We start from the raw sequence: 16,752 nt of genomic DNA on the forward strand, positions 1-16,752 counted from the left end.
AAGATGTCAGGCTGCAAAGCTTTATAAATGTAAGTGGATGTTGTTGTTGTTGGACGTTGTTGTTGTTGTGTACTTTCTTTTTTTTTATTTTATTTCGAAAAAATAATACACCAACCATATATGTTGCAAAAATATATACCTACACAAACAAACATACATACACAAACAGCCCTCCATGCAGTTACCCCAGTGCTACCCACCACCTTGACTTCCGTCACTAATCCACGCAGGATTTATGCACAGCTTATTTAACCCTCTATACTAATACAATAAATTCCTCTTGTTTTTATTTCTTTAGCTCTCCTGTCAAGTATGCTAAGGCCAGCTTCCAGTTTCTTTCAAATATTTCATTATTTTCATATTTCAAATTGCTAGAAATCTTATCCATCTGTGCATAATGCCACAGTCTATCCTTCCAATCTTTGATGCTTAATGTTTTCTCCCCTTTCCAATCTTTGGCAATTGTAATGCATGCAGCCGCAAAGCTGTACAAACAAATTTCTCTCTCTGGTTGTTCTAAGTTATCTCTGAATATCCCTAATAGGCACATCCCTGGGTTTTTTTTTACTTTGTTGTAAATCATTTTATTTGTTTCCTTTATTATTCTTTTCCAATAGATCTGTACCAGTTCACACGACCACCATACGTGAAAGAAAGTCCCTTTCTTTCTTTTGCACCTCCAACAGGAACCTGTTTGTGAATTGTCCATTTTGGCTAGGAGGTCTGGAGTTATGTAGCATCTGTAGAACATTTTATATACGTTATCTCTAATTGAAGTTGCCACTGTAAATTTAAATCCATTGTTCCACAGGTTTTCCCAGATGTCAAAATCTATGCTTCTCCCTAAATCTTTTGCCCATGAGATCATGGGGGTTTTAACACGATTCTCTTCCAAATTATAGTGTAGAATATATTTGTATAATCTGGCTATTAAGCCTTTTTCCCCTTTATCTAATATAGTTTCCAGATCTGATTTTTTTGAGGCAAATCCCCTCTTCTCATCTTTTTTGAATCTTTCGTATAATTGATGATATCGGAACCAATCTTTAATACCCAATTCGTCTTTTCCCCTCAGTGCCCATTGGCCATTGGCCCTGATAAGTAGTTCCCCATATGTTCTGACATCATCCTTGCAGATGGGTCTCCCAATGGCTTCTATTGGCCTCAGCCACAGGGGTGCTTTGGGTTCCATCCCTAATTTGTATCTTTTCCAAACATCTATTAAGCTTCCCCTGATTACATGTTTATTGAATGCCTTATTTAATCTCTCTCCTTCATACCAGAGGTATGCATGCCATCCATATCTGATTCCATGTCCTTCTAAATGTAGTAGATTTATGTTCCGGAATTGTATCCAATCTCTGAGCCAGCTCATGCAGGTGGCCTCATAGTAGGTTTTTAAATCTGGTAAATTTAGTCCCCCCCTCTCTTTGGTATCAATTACATTTTTGTAAGCAATCCTGGCTTTTTTCCCTGCCCAAATGAAATTAGTGATATCCCTCTTCCACAAATTGAAAATTTTAGTCCCTTTAATAATAGGTATGCTTTGAAAAAAGAAAAGCATTTTGGGAAGTATCACCATCTTAATAATTGCAATCCTGCCCAGCCATGTTAATGGTAGCTTCTGCCAATTGTTCAAATTTCCTTTGATTTCCGACCACGTCTTCACATAATTATTTTGAAACAAGTCGATGTTCTTGCTTGTGATAGTTATTCCCAAATATTTTATCTTCGGGACTACTTTACAGTTAGCCGCTTCCTCTAATTTCCTAATAATTTTAGTGTCTAAATTTTTTGTAATAAATTTGGATTTATCTTTATTTATTTTAAAACCCGAAACCTCTCCATACACTTTGATTACCTCTAATAATTTTGGAACGCTCTGTGTTGGTTTAGATAAAATACAAACCATATCGTCTGCATATGTTCTGATTTTAATTTCCTGGCCTTTTACTTTGAACCCTTCAATTTCATTGTCATCTCTAATTCTTATACTCAAAATTTCCAATCCCAAAATGAATAGTAATGGCAAAAGTGGACAGCCTTGTCTAGTCCCTTTCTGTATATCTATGGCTTTTGTCACTTTCAAATCATTTCCTAGTTTTTGTGCCCCTAAAGTGGCTCTATCACAGGGGTTTCTTGGCAAGGTTTGAAATCAATACAAAAATCTTTAAAATATATTCTTTGTAGACAGAAGGCAGGGGCTTTTGTTTGCATTTACCTTTAAAGAGAATGCATTGAAAACTCTCACCATCAGAGGAAGAAAATAAATTTAGCCCAGATGTACTGCTAATCCATGCAACTTATCATTTGTTGTATTTTGTTTAATGTTATGCAGACAGTGACACTGTGAACAGTGATTTCTAGATGGAGTGATCTGATTTGGGTTCATAATCTATTTTTCATTGGTATTTCAAATGTGCTACTGAATGCCCAATTATTCATGATCATTATAACTTCTCAGTTGTTATTCAAAATTGGTGATTTGTGCGTGTGTGTGACTTTTTTGTGCTCACTGTTTTTTGTGCACATTTAGCTACACTAGTTTTGTGTAGATAGTTTCATAAAAGATTTAGAAAAAACAATAAGAACAAAAATAATGCTTGCTATCCCTGTCTTTGCTGGAGACAAGACCTTTCACAGGGGTAAGAGAAAACATGACAACCTGTCTCAAAGAATATGGAAAGAATGGCAAGATTTTTCACTCTATATCTGTGGACAAGCCTTTAACTTCTTATATTAAAATAGTGCTTGGATTTTTCTTTTGAAAAAAAATCATCCTCAGATTTCACGTTCACTCATTTTGTTGTAGTTGCAGCAAAAACATCAAAGTCCCCACCATTCCTTTTTTCAGAGTAAATACTCATAAACAGAAGTTGCACTGGTAGCAAAGTCATTGGTGGTGGTTTTAGTGCATTCACACCTTGTTTTTTCTTACAGCAGCTCATACATAGATGGAAATTGCAAAACACCTTAAATCCTAATACCTTGGTTTAAAAGGGCTGAAGATCAGAGTGTTCCTTAGCTAGTTAGTAACTGCTTACTGAACGCTTTCAATGCTGTAAATAAATCCAGCCAAAAGATACCCATTGAACAAGCTGGATCTAGAGTGAAAGCGGATTAAGGCTCCCTCCACACTGCCCCTATATCCCAAGATCTGATGCCAGATTATCTGCTTATCTTGTAGTGGGGACTCTTATAATTCAGTTCAAATAATATTGGATCAGATCCTGGGACATATGGTAGTGTAGAAGGGGACTAAGTAAGGTCTTTTGGTGTAGCAGGTAGAAATGAATCTAAAGGAAGTGACTTTACAGTAAAATAGACTAGAATGTGGAGTTGGAGTGCTTCCATATAGGTGGCTCCTAGAATCATAGAATCAAAGAGTTGGAAGAGACCTCATGGGCCATCCAGTCCAACCCCCTGCCAAGAAGCAGGAATATTGCATTCAAATCACCCCTGACAGATGGCCATCCAGCCTCTATTTAAAAGCTTCTAAAGAAGGAGCCTCCACCACACTCCGGGGCAGAGAGTTCCACTGCTGAATGGCTCTCACAGTCAGGAAATTCTTCCTTATGTTCAGATGGAATCTCCTCTCTTGTAGTTTGAAGCCATTGTTCCGCGTCCTAGTCTGCAAGGAAGCAGAAAACAAGCTTGCTCCCTCCTCCCTGTGGCTTCCTCTCACATATTTATACATGGCTATCATATCTCCTCTCAGCCGTCTCTTCTTCAGGCTAAACATGCCCAGTTCCCTAAGCCGCTCCTCATAGGGCTTGTTCTCCAGACCCTTGATCATTGTAGTCGCCCTCCTCTGGACACATTCCAGCTTGTCAATATCTCTCTTGAATTGTGGTGCCCAGAATTGGACACAATATTCCAGGTGTGGTCTAACCAAAGCAGAATAGAGGGGTAGCATGACTTCCCTAGATCTAGACACTATGCTCCTATTGATGCAGGCCAAAATCCCATTGGCTTTTTTGCCGCCACATCCCATTGTTGGCTCATGTTTAACTTGTTGTCCAGGAGGACTCCAAGATCTTTTTCACACGTACTGCTCTCAAGCCAGGCATCCCCCATTCTGTATCTTTGCATTTTGTTTTTCCTGCCAAAGTGGAGTATCTTGCATTTGTCACTGTTGAACTTCATTTTGATAGTTTTGGCCCATCTCTCTAATCTGTCAAGATTGTTTTGAATCCTGCTCCTGTCCTCTGGAATATTGGCTATCCCTCCCAATTTGATGTCGTCTGCAAACTTGATGATCCTGCCTTCTAACCCTTCATCTAAGTCATTAATAAAGATGTTGAACAGGACCGGGCCCAGGACGGAACCCTGCGGCACTACGCTCGTCACTTCTTTCCAAGATGAAGAGGAAGCATTGGTGAGCACCCTCTGTAATTAGCCAATTACAGATCCACCTCACCGTAGTTTTGCCTAGCCCACATTGGACTAGTTTCCTTGCCAGAAGGTCATGGGGGACCTTGTCGAAGGCCTTACTGAAATCCAGGTACGCTACATCCACGGCATTCCCCGCATCTACCCAGCTTGTAACTCTATCGAAAAAAGAGATCAGATTAGTCTGGCATGACTTGTTTTTGATAAATCCATGTTGACTATTAGTGATGACCGCATTTGTTTCTAAGTGTTTGCAGACCACTTCCTTAACAATCTTTTCCAGAATCTTGCCTGGTATCGACGTGAGGCTGACCGGACGGTAGTTGTTTGGGTCATCCTTTTTCCCTTCTTGAAGATTGGGACCACATTGGCCCTCCTCCAATCTGCTGGAACTTCTCCCGTTCTCTAAGAACTCTCAAAGATGATTGCCAATGGTTCTGAAATGACTTCCGCTAGTTCCTTCGATACTCTTGGGTGTAGTTGATATGGCCCTGGGGACTTGAACTCATTTAGAGCGGCCAGGTATTCCTGTACGACTTGTTTCCCAATTTGGGGTTGGATGCCCTCTAATCCCTCAGCCACTCCATCTTGTTGAGGTTGAAGATGACTTTCTTTTTGTGAGAAGACCGAGGCAAAGAAGGTATTAAGTAGTTCTCTCTTTTCCCTATCCCCTGTCAGCATTGCTCCATCTTCTCCTCGAAGAGGCCCTATTGCCTCCTTGTTTTTCCTTTTTCTACTAACATAAGAAAAGAATCCCTTTTTATTGTTTTTAATGTCCCTGGCAAGCCTGAGCTCGTTTTGTGCTTTAGCCTTGCGGACCTTTTCCCTACAGGTTTTGGCTATTTGTTTGAATTCTTCTTTGGTGACTTCTCCCTTTTTCCACTTCTTGTGCATGTCTCTTTTGTGTCTTAGCAGTTAGAAGTTCTTTGGACATCCATTCTGGCTTCCTTGCACTTGTCCTATTTTTTCTCTTTGTTGGCACGTTTGCAATTGCGCCTTAAGTATTTCACTCTTGAGAAGCTCCCATCCATCTGTAACTCCCTTGTCTTTTAGTATCTGTGTCCATGGAATTTTTACAGATTTGAGTATGTTAGCTCTGAGAATCTTTGAGTCCTCCAGCATAACTCTATTGTTAACTTCCATTGTAAATTGAACAGAGTGTCATACTGGAAGACCTAGAGATGTGATCGCTCAGCTAAAAATGTGGGTTTTCTTATTTACACTTCCCCACTTTTGCAAGGGACCTGGGCCCCAAACCCTTGTGAAATTGGTGAGTCTACTATAGATTACAGCAGTATTTTTTTCTTGGTGTCATGTTTTATAGGTCTGTTCCTGGAGTTATTTGGGGTGCCAGTTCAGAAAATTGCATCGGACAGATCACATCAGCTATAGTTTCTTAGCTGTGGTCATCGTGGTTTTCTATGGGAGAGCAAATAGTGACTGAATAATGGAATATGTTCTGTCTCTCAAAAACTAGATATGATTATCATGATTTTTTTTATGGACGAGCAAATGGCGACCGATAGATGGCATATGTTCTGTCTCTCAAAAACTAGAGCTGATAGGGGGAAATTGGTAACATTTTTGGAATCAGAAAATCAAATATACCAGAAACAAAGGTAACATTTGAGGCACCAAAATGTGTGTTGCCAGTGTAATGGCAGTGTCAAGTTGTTGGTGGTGTCCAGTAACCAGTGACATTGGTTGACTTAGTAGTGTGTTTACTTAAATTATTTGTCTGCTATAAAGATGTGAAAATAATTAAGAGAGTAGAGTTCAAATGCAGGTCAAACTCTCTCATCCTCAGAGGAAGGCAAAAGCAAAGCCCCTTTGGATAAATACAGCCAAGAAAACCCTGTGATATATTTGTCTGAGAGTCTCTGTAAGTCGGAAATGAATAAAGGCACACAACAAATGTGGATTTCAAATAACTGAGTTTAAAACATAAACTGTTTTTATTTAGCAGGAATATTGCTGAAACTAAAACATCTAATAGAAATTTGGAGACAATTACACGTAGTGGAAATGAAAATTATGGCTACAATCCAGAAGAAATGTATGATACTATACAAATGAGAGGTATGTTGTGAGAAAAGCTTGTCTAAGATCTTACATTGATTTGGCAGATCATAAAGCTCCAAAGATACAGGAAAACAGTATCTTCTTTGTCCTTTATTTATTTATTTGCTTTATTTGTATACCGCTGTTCTCAGCCCTTAGACGACCTTTTAGAGTCCTTTCTTATTGCATGTATCGTATGTGTGCATGCATGCATGCATGCGTGTGTGTGCGCACGCGTTTAAGGGTCTTTATTCTGCTGTGATCCTAAAATGACATGGAGGCATAACAGTCTTGAAAGCTGCCAGTGTCTCCTAATTTAACCAGCCATCCTCAGTTGTGTCAAATATCCCACCTGTAGTTGTTGAAGTAGTATTCATATAGCAGAACAGTCCACTTCTATAGATTCTGTAAGTGTCAATCATCTTGACCTTTCCCTTGGCAGAAAATGTCCTGAGCCAGCTTTGAATGATAGCTATGAATGTCAATTCTTTAACATGCATGTTTAGGATATTTAAATAAGATCTAACTTAATCTTTTTAAAAAAATGTAGTTTTATAGCATTTTACAAAGACAATACTGGGAAATAAAAGCCATATACCATGTTTTATGAAGAGTTGTCTGTTTGGGTTTTTGTTTGTTTTTACCAAAATACCTGCTCTTTGTATCATAAAATGTTTAACACTTTCTGCAGTTTTAAACTGTCTTCTACAATGATCTTGTGTATGTTGTGGTCTTTGTTGCAGGAATTGTTCCTGTTAGTCCAAGCATTTATGGCTCAAATCAAGATGCATATCTGAAACCTCCATCAGAGGTAATTAGAACAAGTCTTTTTGAGATGGTAACATATTCCATAAACATGTAATATACCCAAATGATGTTTTCCAAAAACTCTGAAAGGATTTTTTTTCCAACCCTAAATCTTAGCTTCTATTTATAAATGAAATGTTCTTTCCTGTCTTACACATGACCGAATAGTAGTTTTTATGCCATTGTTTGGACAAATTGGAAACAAAAGATGTTCAGCATGAGCTTTTGTGGACACAGCTCTCTTCACTGAATGCTTCATCAGCTGCATCTCCTGAAGTTGACAAAAATTATTTATTTATTTATGACATTTCTACCCCAGCTTTCTCCAACCTGGAGGCATCTCAAGGCGGCTTGACAGCCAGACAGCCATTCAACATCTTCAATAATATACAACTAAAAACAACATTTTAAACAAAATTATAAATGGATACATTAAGACATTCTAAAATACATAAATTAAGACCTTTAAAGTCCACAAAAGGTTATGTGAACTGCTTCCTAGTTAGTCTCAAAGGTGTTGATGGGTTCCTTTGTGTCTTTTGTGTGGCTAGAAGACTTTACCTACAATACAGACACTTTTTAAAGTATATTATTTACATGCAATATTTGGATACAAAGGATTATGACAATACAATGAAATCTTATTAATTGTTTTGGACACGTCTATACTAACTATTTAATACAGTTTCAAACTAGTAGTGCAGGAAGTGATTTCTCTGTGCAGATGATTACACAGGAAATCCTGAAACCAGTTTGAGTCCTGAATGGTGATTGTATAAACCACAGAGCACTGGTGCACACTAAGGGCTTTCTATTACTTGCTTTTGTAGGCGTTTGTTGTCTGGCCACCACAGTTTACATTAAATGGTCAGTATAGATGGGGCCCTGGTTAAATTTTGCACACATTTTCTGGGATTTACCTGCATGTCATTTTGAGTAGTGGAATGGAAAAGTAGATGGGAGAGGAAAATTGGGGCTAGATGAACAACTCAAGTCACGCTGTGCAGCAATTCTGCTTTAAAAATGCTAGTAGCAGTTATATCTGTCATGTAATGTTCAAAATAAGCAATTATGAAACACAATGTTAGGCTTATTGACACTTCTTACACTTCTCAAGGGTTTAGCTGTGTATCTTAGGCTTGTAGTTTTTTCTTAATGTCAGATTACCATTTCCTTTAAGCTTCTGCCATATGCAGTGCCAATGTGAAAACAAAATATATGGCTCACCAGACATTATATAAAAAGTGACACAGATGTCATTACATATTTTATGGTACTAGCAACTTCTCCCTTGTTCTTAAGACAAAATTTTGCTGCTTCTAATGGATGTCCTTTTCCCCACGTCCTCAAATCTTGTAGGCAAGTGCCATAATGTGTGAGTTTTTCTTGTGGTGAGTCACAGCAGGCCTAAGGACAAATCCTTTGAGCCACCATGTCCTTGATATATGAAGCCCATATATTCTTTGTTTGATCTCTGAGAATATCAGTCTTTTGATGTTACTCTGCATCCCAGGGTAACACAGAGGTTAGTTTCCTCTTTCATGTTTGTTATCAGAATGTATGGCTTTTTTGTAAACTATTTGATTTAGAGCTGAAATTGGCGTTGAAAGAACAGATCAAAGTCACCTTAACCGTGGGCTATCACTTGACTGAGCATAAGGCAATTCCCAGAACAATGAAGCATCACAGAGAGTGAGGTAGATTAATTTTTATAAAGACATAGTCTATAAATTCAAGTACCTTTACTGGGGAAAGTGGTATGTTACCAAGGAATATTCTTCTGGTAATTCTCAATGTTCACTAGCAAGTAGAAGGAGTGTAAAAAACTTTTCCATACCATGTGTCTTTATCACTTGCATTGAATCTAACCACAACTTCTGAAACTTCAGTCAATGTTGTACAATTTTTTTCCAGTTTCATCTTGTAGCAACAGGTGACATAAGGTCCAGCATCCCTTATACTGAATTCCAAAATTTGAAATTGTTCGCATGAGTGGTCGGGGTATTTACACCCTTGCTTTCTGAGAATTCCATGTATATAACCTTTCTTTCTTGCACAAAATTATCAAAAATATTGTATAAAACTTCATTAAGTCTATGTAAATAATGTACATGCAAAATTAATGATTTTTGTGTTTAGAATTTAGTCTTATCTCCATGAGAATCTTACTTTGTGCATATATACAAATATGGGTATTCCAAAATCTGGAGAAAAAGTCCAAATTCCCAAACATGTTTGGTCCCAAGCATTTTGGATAAGGTATTCCCGACATGTATCATAAAAGTTAATAATTCAAACCACTATAATCAAGCCTCCTGTCTGCTGAGATCATTCTAGGAAAATGGTTCCTGTATTTATTTGTTTACTTCATTTCTACCCCACCTTTCTTGACACCGGAGGGGACTCAAGGTGAATTACAGAATTGGATGAAGATGATGATGATGATGATGATGATGATGATGATGATGATGATAATCTTTCTTACACACTTCTCCACGTGGCTTGAGACAGGGAACAATATGGTTAAAAAATATCATCATAAAATATTATATAAAATACATATGTTACAATGTATTTTATGAAATACATATATTAAAATGCACAAAACAAAGATTAAAACATAATAACCACAGGACAGGGAGCCCCCGGTGGTGCATTGGATTAAACCGCTGAGTCGCAGGTTGGAATCCGGGGAGCAGCATGGGCTTCTGCTGTCAGCCCCAGCTTCTGCTGACCCAACAGTTCGAAAACATGCAAATGTGAGTAGATCAATAGGTACCGCTCCGGCGGGAAGGTAACAGTGCTCCATGCAGTCATGCTGGCCACATGACCTTGGAGGTGTCTACGGACAACGCTGGCTCTTCAGCTTAGAAATGGAGATGAGCACCAACCCCCAGAGTTGGACACAACTGGACTTTGTGTCAAGGGAAAACCTTTACCTTTACTGGGTTATCGTTGCCAGTTGGGTTCTGCCTGGCTGGAGTAGACTATCCCCCAGAGAACTTCAGTGTTCAAAGGAGCAGATTGAAATAAGGGTGTGGCATTAGCCCACCTCATCCATGACAAGGCTGGTGCAGCTAGTGGGATGACTTCAGGAGACTACACATGCAATCAGTGCTTGGAAAGTAAATAACCATGTTCTAAAACTAAAAGCCTGTTCAATTGTCAGCTGGAGGGCCGCAGTTTGAAGATGCCTGCCTTAGACTCTTAAACTTATGTCTCTTATCAGCAGCCCTTTGGGCTGTGAAGAAAGATAACAAATACAAACAATAAGCATGTGGGACCAGGTCTCTTGCTTTGATATTTTCCAAGCCTGCTGTTTACCACTTGACACGATGTCTGGTTTGCTTTCCAATGCTGATGTATTTCTGTCTGAAGGGCTGCCATTTGGCAAACTGAAAGCTTGGGATTCTGCGCCTAAGAATGGCTGTGGAGATGTCATGCATCTTGCCAATGCCATAAAAGGAATGATAGGATAATCACAATAGATGTAATCATTTTCTTACTGTGTGGTCAGTGTCAAAAGCTCAGTTGTAGGCATCAAAGTTAGCTTTAAGAGGCTATTTCATTATTATTATTTATTTTATTTATTTTATTTATTTCCTGCATTTATTAATCGCCGCTCTTAGCCCTAGGGCGACTCGTGGCGGTGTACAGCACATAAAAGACAATTTACAATGAGCCAAGACAACAAAACTAACATATCTCTAATACACAACATCTAATTATACTAAAATAATCCGCTCCGTCTTATCGTGGAATCATAATCAATCTCGTAGTCGTAATCCATTCCGGTTGTCATTTCCAGTAACATAGCACTCAGTTGAATGCCATCTCGAAAAGCCATGTCTTCAGGCCCTTACGAAAGGCCATAAGGGAGGGCGCTTGTCTGATGTCAGCAGGGAGGGAGTTCCACAGCCGGGGGGCCACCACCGAGAAGGCCCTCTCTCTCGTCCCCGCCAGACGTGCCTGTGAGGCAGGCGGGATCGAGAAAAGGGCCTCCCCAGATGATCTCAAGGTCCTCGTGGGCTCATAGGCCGAGATGCGGTCCGCAAGGTACTTTGGGCCGGAACCGTTTAGGGCTTTGTAGGATAGCACCAGCACCTTAAATTGGGCCCGGTAGCAAATCAGCAGCCAGTGGAGCTGGAACAACAAGGGCGTTGTATGCTCCCTGCGTCCTGCTCCTGTTAACAACATGGCTGCCGCGCGCTGGACTAGCTGAAGCTTCCGGGCCGTCTTCAAGGGCAGCCCCACGTAGAGAGCGTTGCAGTAGTCAAGGCGGGATGTGACCAGAGCGTGTACCACCGTGGCCAAGTCAGACTTCCCAAGGTACGGGCGCAGCTGGCGCACGAGCCTAAGCTGTGCAAATGCTCCCCTGGTCACCGCTGAAACCTGGGGATCCAGGCTCAACGATGAATCCAGGATCACACCCAAGCTGCGAACCTGCGCCTTCAAGGGGAGTGCGACCCCATCCAGCACAGGCTGTAACCCTATACCCTGCTCGGCCTTGCGACTGACCAGGAGTACCTCTGTCTTGTCTGGATTTAATTTCAGTTTGTTCGCCCTCATCCAGACCATTACAGCGGCCAGGCACCGGTTCAGGACTTCGACAGCCTCCTTAGTAGCAGGTGGAAAGGAGTGACAGAGTTGGACATCATCTGCGTACAGATGACATCGCACCCCGAAACTCCGGATGATCTCATTATTATATTTATTTATACCCCACTTTATCTTCCGTGACTCAAAGTGGTTTCTGCAATTGTCAATGAAAAGATATGTTTGACTATCCATATTTTTCCTAATTCCAAACACCAGCTTTCAAGCCAATGTTTTCTGAGATGTTCCAAGAGACAGCTGTGGCTTTACCGAGGTGTTGGCAGCAGTGTAGCCAAACAGATTTGGACACATTTTACCAAACAATTTCCCTTTATAGTTTGCTAAATAATGTAAACATTATATTATTGCGATACCGAGAGTTTATAGCATGGGATGTCGATAGAAGGAGGCTATTAGGACCACATTAATCTCCTAGCAGACTTTAACAGCTATCTCCAACGCCCCCATGGAAAAAACAGTCAGAACACAACCACCCAATCCTCCAAACTACACTTCACTACTGTACTTCCAAAATTCACTTTCTGGCATGTCTTTTTTTAATTAAAAAAACTCTCCTGAGCCTACAATGACCTGGGGAGACAAAATGTGTCAAAAGTGGTCCATATTTTTGTGCTTCTGGGATCAGGAAGTTAGTGCTGGTAAGATGCCTGCAATTTGGGGGCCACATTTTACCTATGTAGATTAAATGTATGTCCTTTTTAGAGACTATAAATTAAGACAATAGATCAGTGGTTCCCAACCTTTTTTTGACCAGTGACCACTTGACCAGGGACCATTATACCAGGGACCACTTGTACATATCTTTTCATTGACAATTGCAGAAACCACTTTGAGTCACGGAAGATAAAGTGGGGTATAAATAAATATAAGTACCAAAAAGTACCAAAAAGATTACGAATAAGTTTTTGGTCAGTTTTAGATTTGGTTTGGTTATCTGGATTGCTGATTCAGAAAAGTGCATTGGATAGACCACATCAGCTCTAGTTTCTGATTCAGAACATATACCATCCAGTAGTCACCATCTGCTCGGCCACAGAAAACCATATTTAATAATCTAGAGCTGATTTGGTAGTAGTAATCTTTTATGGGTAGTCAGCCTCTCCCTTCCTACATCCCTGTTGCCTCAGCACTATAAGAGGGTTTTGCAAGACCAGTTGCTCTTGTTTCCATGTGATTTCGAGGCAAAGGTGTAGTAATGGTGAGGCCGCAGACCATATTTTCATTTGTGTAGAGCACTGGTGGTTCATGGACCACAGGTTTGGAAACACTGCAATATATGAATGGATCTATCTTTATTTATTTAAAACCATGTATAAGCTTTTCTTAAAAGGAAATTTAAGTGTACATAATAAGTAAATGTGTAGTACCATGGTCTAATTATTCTTACATTTTACAGAAAGGAAGCACAGGAATGTGAAAAGAGGTTTGATCAGAAAGCCAAGAGGTTCTTGATTTTTCAGCTGCAATATTTGGTTATTTTTCAAAGCATTGATTTTGACTTTTATTGGAACAAAGCTGAAATGTATTATTCATGGGTTTTCAGCAACAATAAAATGAGCATGAGACTAACATTTCTGCATGTGAATGCAGAACTAATTTGAGCTCCTGATTGTTAACTCATGATACAATTGATTAATCCCTATACAAAATGCGACCTTATGAATATGTAACACTTATCTCATGCGATAAATAAATCCATTAAATGATGATAAAACTGTCAGCACTTTTAGTTATTTCTTGTGAAGAAAACACATTGATCACTGGTCCCTGACTCAGCTAAAGTTTTTCTTGTCAAAGTTAGTGACAATGGCCTCCTTCTCCACATGCTCCACTTGGTTCAATAGGATTTACAGTAAACTCCTGAATTTACCCAGAAATAAATATTTCTGAGTCCAGTGGGAATTATTGCATAGTTACTGTGCTCAATATCATTTATTCTAACTGCATGGAGACTTTGGACTTTTAACAGAGCAATGTATAAGTAATATAATTTAGAAACATTGTATTAAAATGTTATCTCTATCATTTATAGGTTCTCTACAATAGATATAATGGTGAAGCACTTCCTTCAAGGCCTACTACTTATCCAGTCCATCCCAGGAAAATAAGGAATGTCACACATGTATAAGAAAATATTATCTATAGTCATTGTTGAGTATCACATCTTCCAGACAATCATCAACCTGAAAATTCAGTACAATATATTCATTTTTCAGCAGTGTATCTGATAACCAGCAATTACATCTTGTGGAGAAACTTGCAGAAATCTCAAATACTTTCTTCAGGATGAAAATGTAACTCAAATAGTGGACACTTTCCTACTTTTGAAACATTCTTTTTGTATGATGAAGAATTCTGTGGAATATAAACGCTTATATGTTATCTTTAAGGGGTTGGTTGGTCTAATAGAAGATTTCACTCAATTTTTCATATTCATTCCAAAATAATTTGTTTCACTTGTTCACTTATATTGGTGTGTAAGACTAGAGATTGAGATATATATGTGCTTATAATATAAGCAATATAAAAAGTAAATAATATTTATTACATATATCTTTTTTCTCTGGTTTGCATAGAGTGGATAGTATTGACACTGTAAGTAGAATAAACTAAGCACTTCCAGGGATGATCAAAGCAGAAAAATATTGGAGTGGTTAACAGCTATTAAGGCATTATGAAATCATGTTTTTTTTTTACTAAAGCCGATGTAAATATATGAGGATTTAAAAATATCTTCACCATTTTTAACCTGGATTATACAAATCTATAACACTTGTCATCTTAAATGCTTATTATTAATATCTCAGATCTAGCCAGAAATGTTTCAGCCATTCAACAATACAATAATACCACAAACCATTACTCTGAAGGATGTCTATTTATTTCCATTTCGATTATTTCATTTGTGTATGCTCCTCTTGCTCTACACTTCTATTAAAAAAATAGTTCAAGGACAGACTCATCAAAATCAATAGATCTTGCTTTTTGAATGGGTGTTGCAACAGAATCGATCCTGAGAATTTTCCTCTATTGTACATTGACTTCAAAGTCTTTGCATGAAGCATCAATGATTGTCCATCTTTCAATGGACTTTATTGTCGTCATACTACAAAAGAGCACAGATATAATTTTGGCTCCATATTTACAAGAAAAGAAAATACAGAGTTTTCAAAAAAGATGGACCCAATTTGAAATTGTTATATTGTTGCAACCATGAACTGCTCATGAATGAAACTCTTACCACTTGAAAGTGAGAGACAAAAAGCTTCAAATGATCCCATCACACAAAGAACCCCTAGTCTCAGCCATTTGGAAATGATGACCCTCTAACATTAGGCCTAATGAAATATTCTCCATTTTCAGAGTTATCTTTCAGATTTATTTCTGATTCAAAATGGTTAGTAAAACTTGCTCATTAAACAGTTAGTAACTTTTTATGTAGCCTTTCCCCATCATTTTGAAATGCCCTGCACTTTATACTTCCCTGTTGCAGGTTCAGATGTAAACCTAATGAGCTCTTGTGTGGGACAGGCCGATCGGGGCCAGTAATATTGGGGATTCACAAATAGTGCAGGCACTTGTCTGTCATCCCATTTTTCTTTGCTCAAAAAACCCCACAGCATTGTTATGAAACATTAAATAAAATAAGAGATATTCTAAACTTTACCTAACCAAATATTCCATAACCATACAGGTTTTGAGTCCAGTATAAACATTCCCCAAGTTCTCTTCAATTTTGGATTTCACATAGAATAAGGCACCTGAATCCATTGAATCAATTTAAAGACAGCTCTTACTTTCCACAGAGGTTTTTTATGTGACAGCCAAAAGAAAAACAATGAATTTGAATGGCTACTAATCTTAACTGACACACCATTTCAGCCTGCCAGTGATTGCTAATCACAATATTGACAGTAAACATTTAATTGCTCATTTTATAGGACAACACCTCAAAGTATGTATTAATTCCAAATATACACAACATGATTGTGCAAAACTCCATATGTTGTTGATTATAAAGTTTGTAGTTTAAGCAAAATTCTAGTAGCAAGACATTTTATAAAAAGACATTTATTTCTGTATTAGTTGCACTGCTTTCCCTATATGGATGTTTTCAGAATATGGTATATATGTTCCTGAATTAAATCTGCTTACATTAAATTCTTAATCTCATTGATTGCTCTCAAGCAAGTGCCAAAACAGAATTAATAATATTGGTGTGAAAGCTATAAAGGAAAATAACCCGTATCGTATTGAGTACTTCAGCAATTTAAGCACAGGATTGTTTTTATTGATTTCACTTCTTCTTAGGAACCTAGGGAATTTGTAACACTATGGTGTATGTGTGTATGTACACACACACACACACACTAAATACAGATGTCTGAAAAACAACGTGTAGAACTTATTGCCAGCTTCAGGATACAGCTAATGCATTACATTTCCCCCATTACTAAGACAACAGACAAAGCATACCTGCACAAACAACAAAGATACAAGACAGCAAGAAAATTACCATATTATCTTTATTGGGACCTGTGCTGTATGTTTTCCTACCTCATTCCATGAGGAGGGGAAAGGGGGGGGGGTAGTTTTCTTACCATAGTGTTTTGTTCCGGTGCATTTATAATAAAAATGGATAACATATTCACTCCCATCACATGCAACGTACTTTTCCCCAGTTCTTCAGTAATCCTCTGCATTCTGAACTGTCACACAGGCAAGTGTAATCCCTGCCCACACCACTTTCCTTCTTTTTTTAAATTCAAAAGAGAGAAACCCCTGAATTGTAGAAGTCTGTAATCTAGGTCTAAAAAGGGAAATTATAACAACAGATAAGTGGTTATTAGGGATGTGCAATTTAGTTAAACCCCA

General features: G+C 38.4%; 1 protein-coding gene across 1 annotated transcript in view; it reads left to right on the forward strand.

Annotated features, from left to right (window-relative positions):
- The window catches only part of IGSF5 (immunoglobulin superfamily member 5), a 51,056-nt gene extending 36,205 nt beyond the window's left edge, over positions 1-14,851 (forward strand). Inside the window, exons 8-10 of the mRNA XM_060770309.2 lie at positions 6,359-6,471; positions 7,197-7,264; positions 13,910-14,851. Of these exons, the coding sequence (XP_060626292.2) occupies positions 6,359-6,471; positions 7,197-7,264; positions 13,910-14,005 (277 nt within the window). The 3' untranslated portion in view covers positions 14,006-14,851. The remainder of the gene's footprint in view (positions 1-6,358; positions 6,472-7,196; positions 7,265-13,909) is intronic.
- Positions 14,852-16,752: the final 1,901 nt, after the last annotated feature.

This window comes from Anolis sagrei, chromosome 3 (assembly GCF_037176765.1).
Source record: "Anolis sagrei isolate rAnoSag1 chromosome 3, rAnoSag1.mat, whole genome shotgun sequence".
NCBI lineage: Eukaryota > Metazoa > Chordata > Lepidosauria > Squamata > Dactyloidae > Anolis > Anolis sagrei.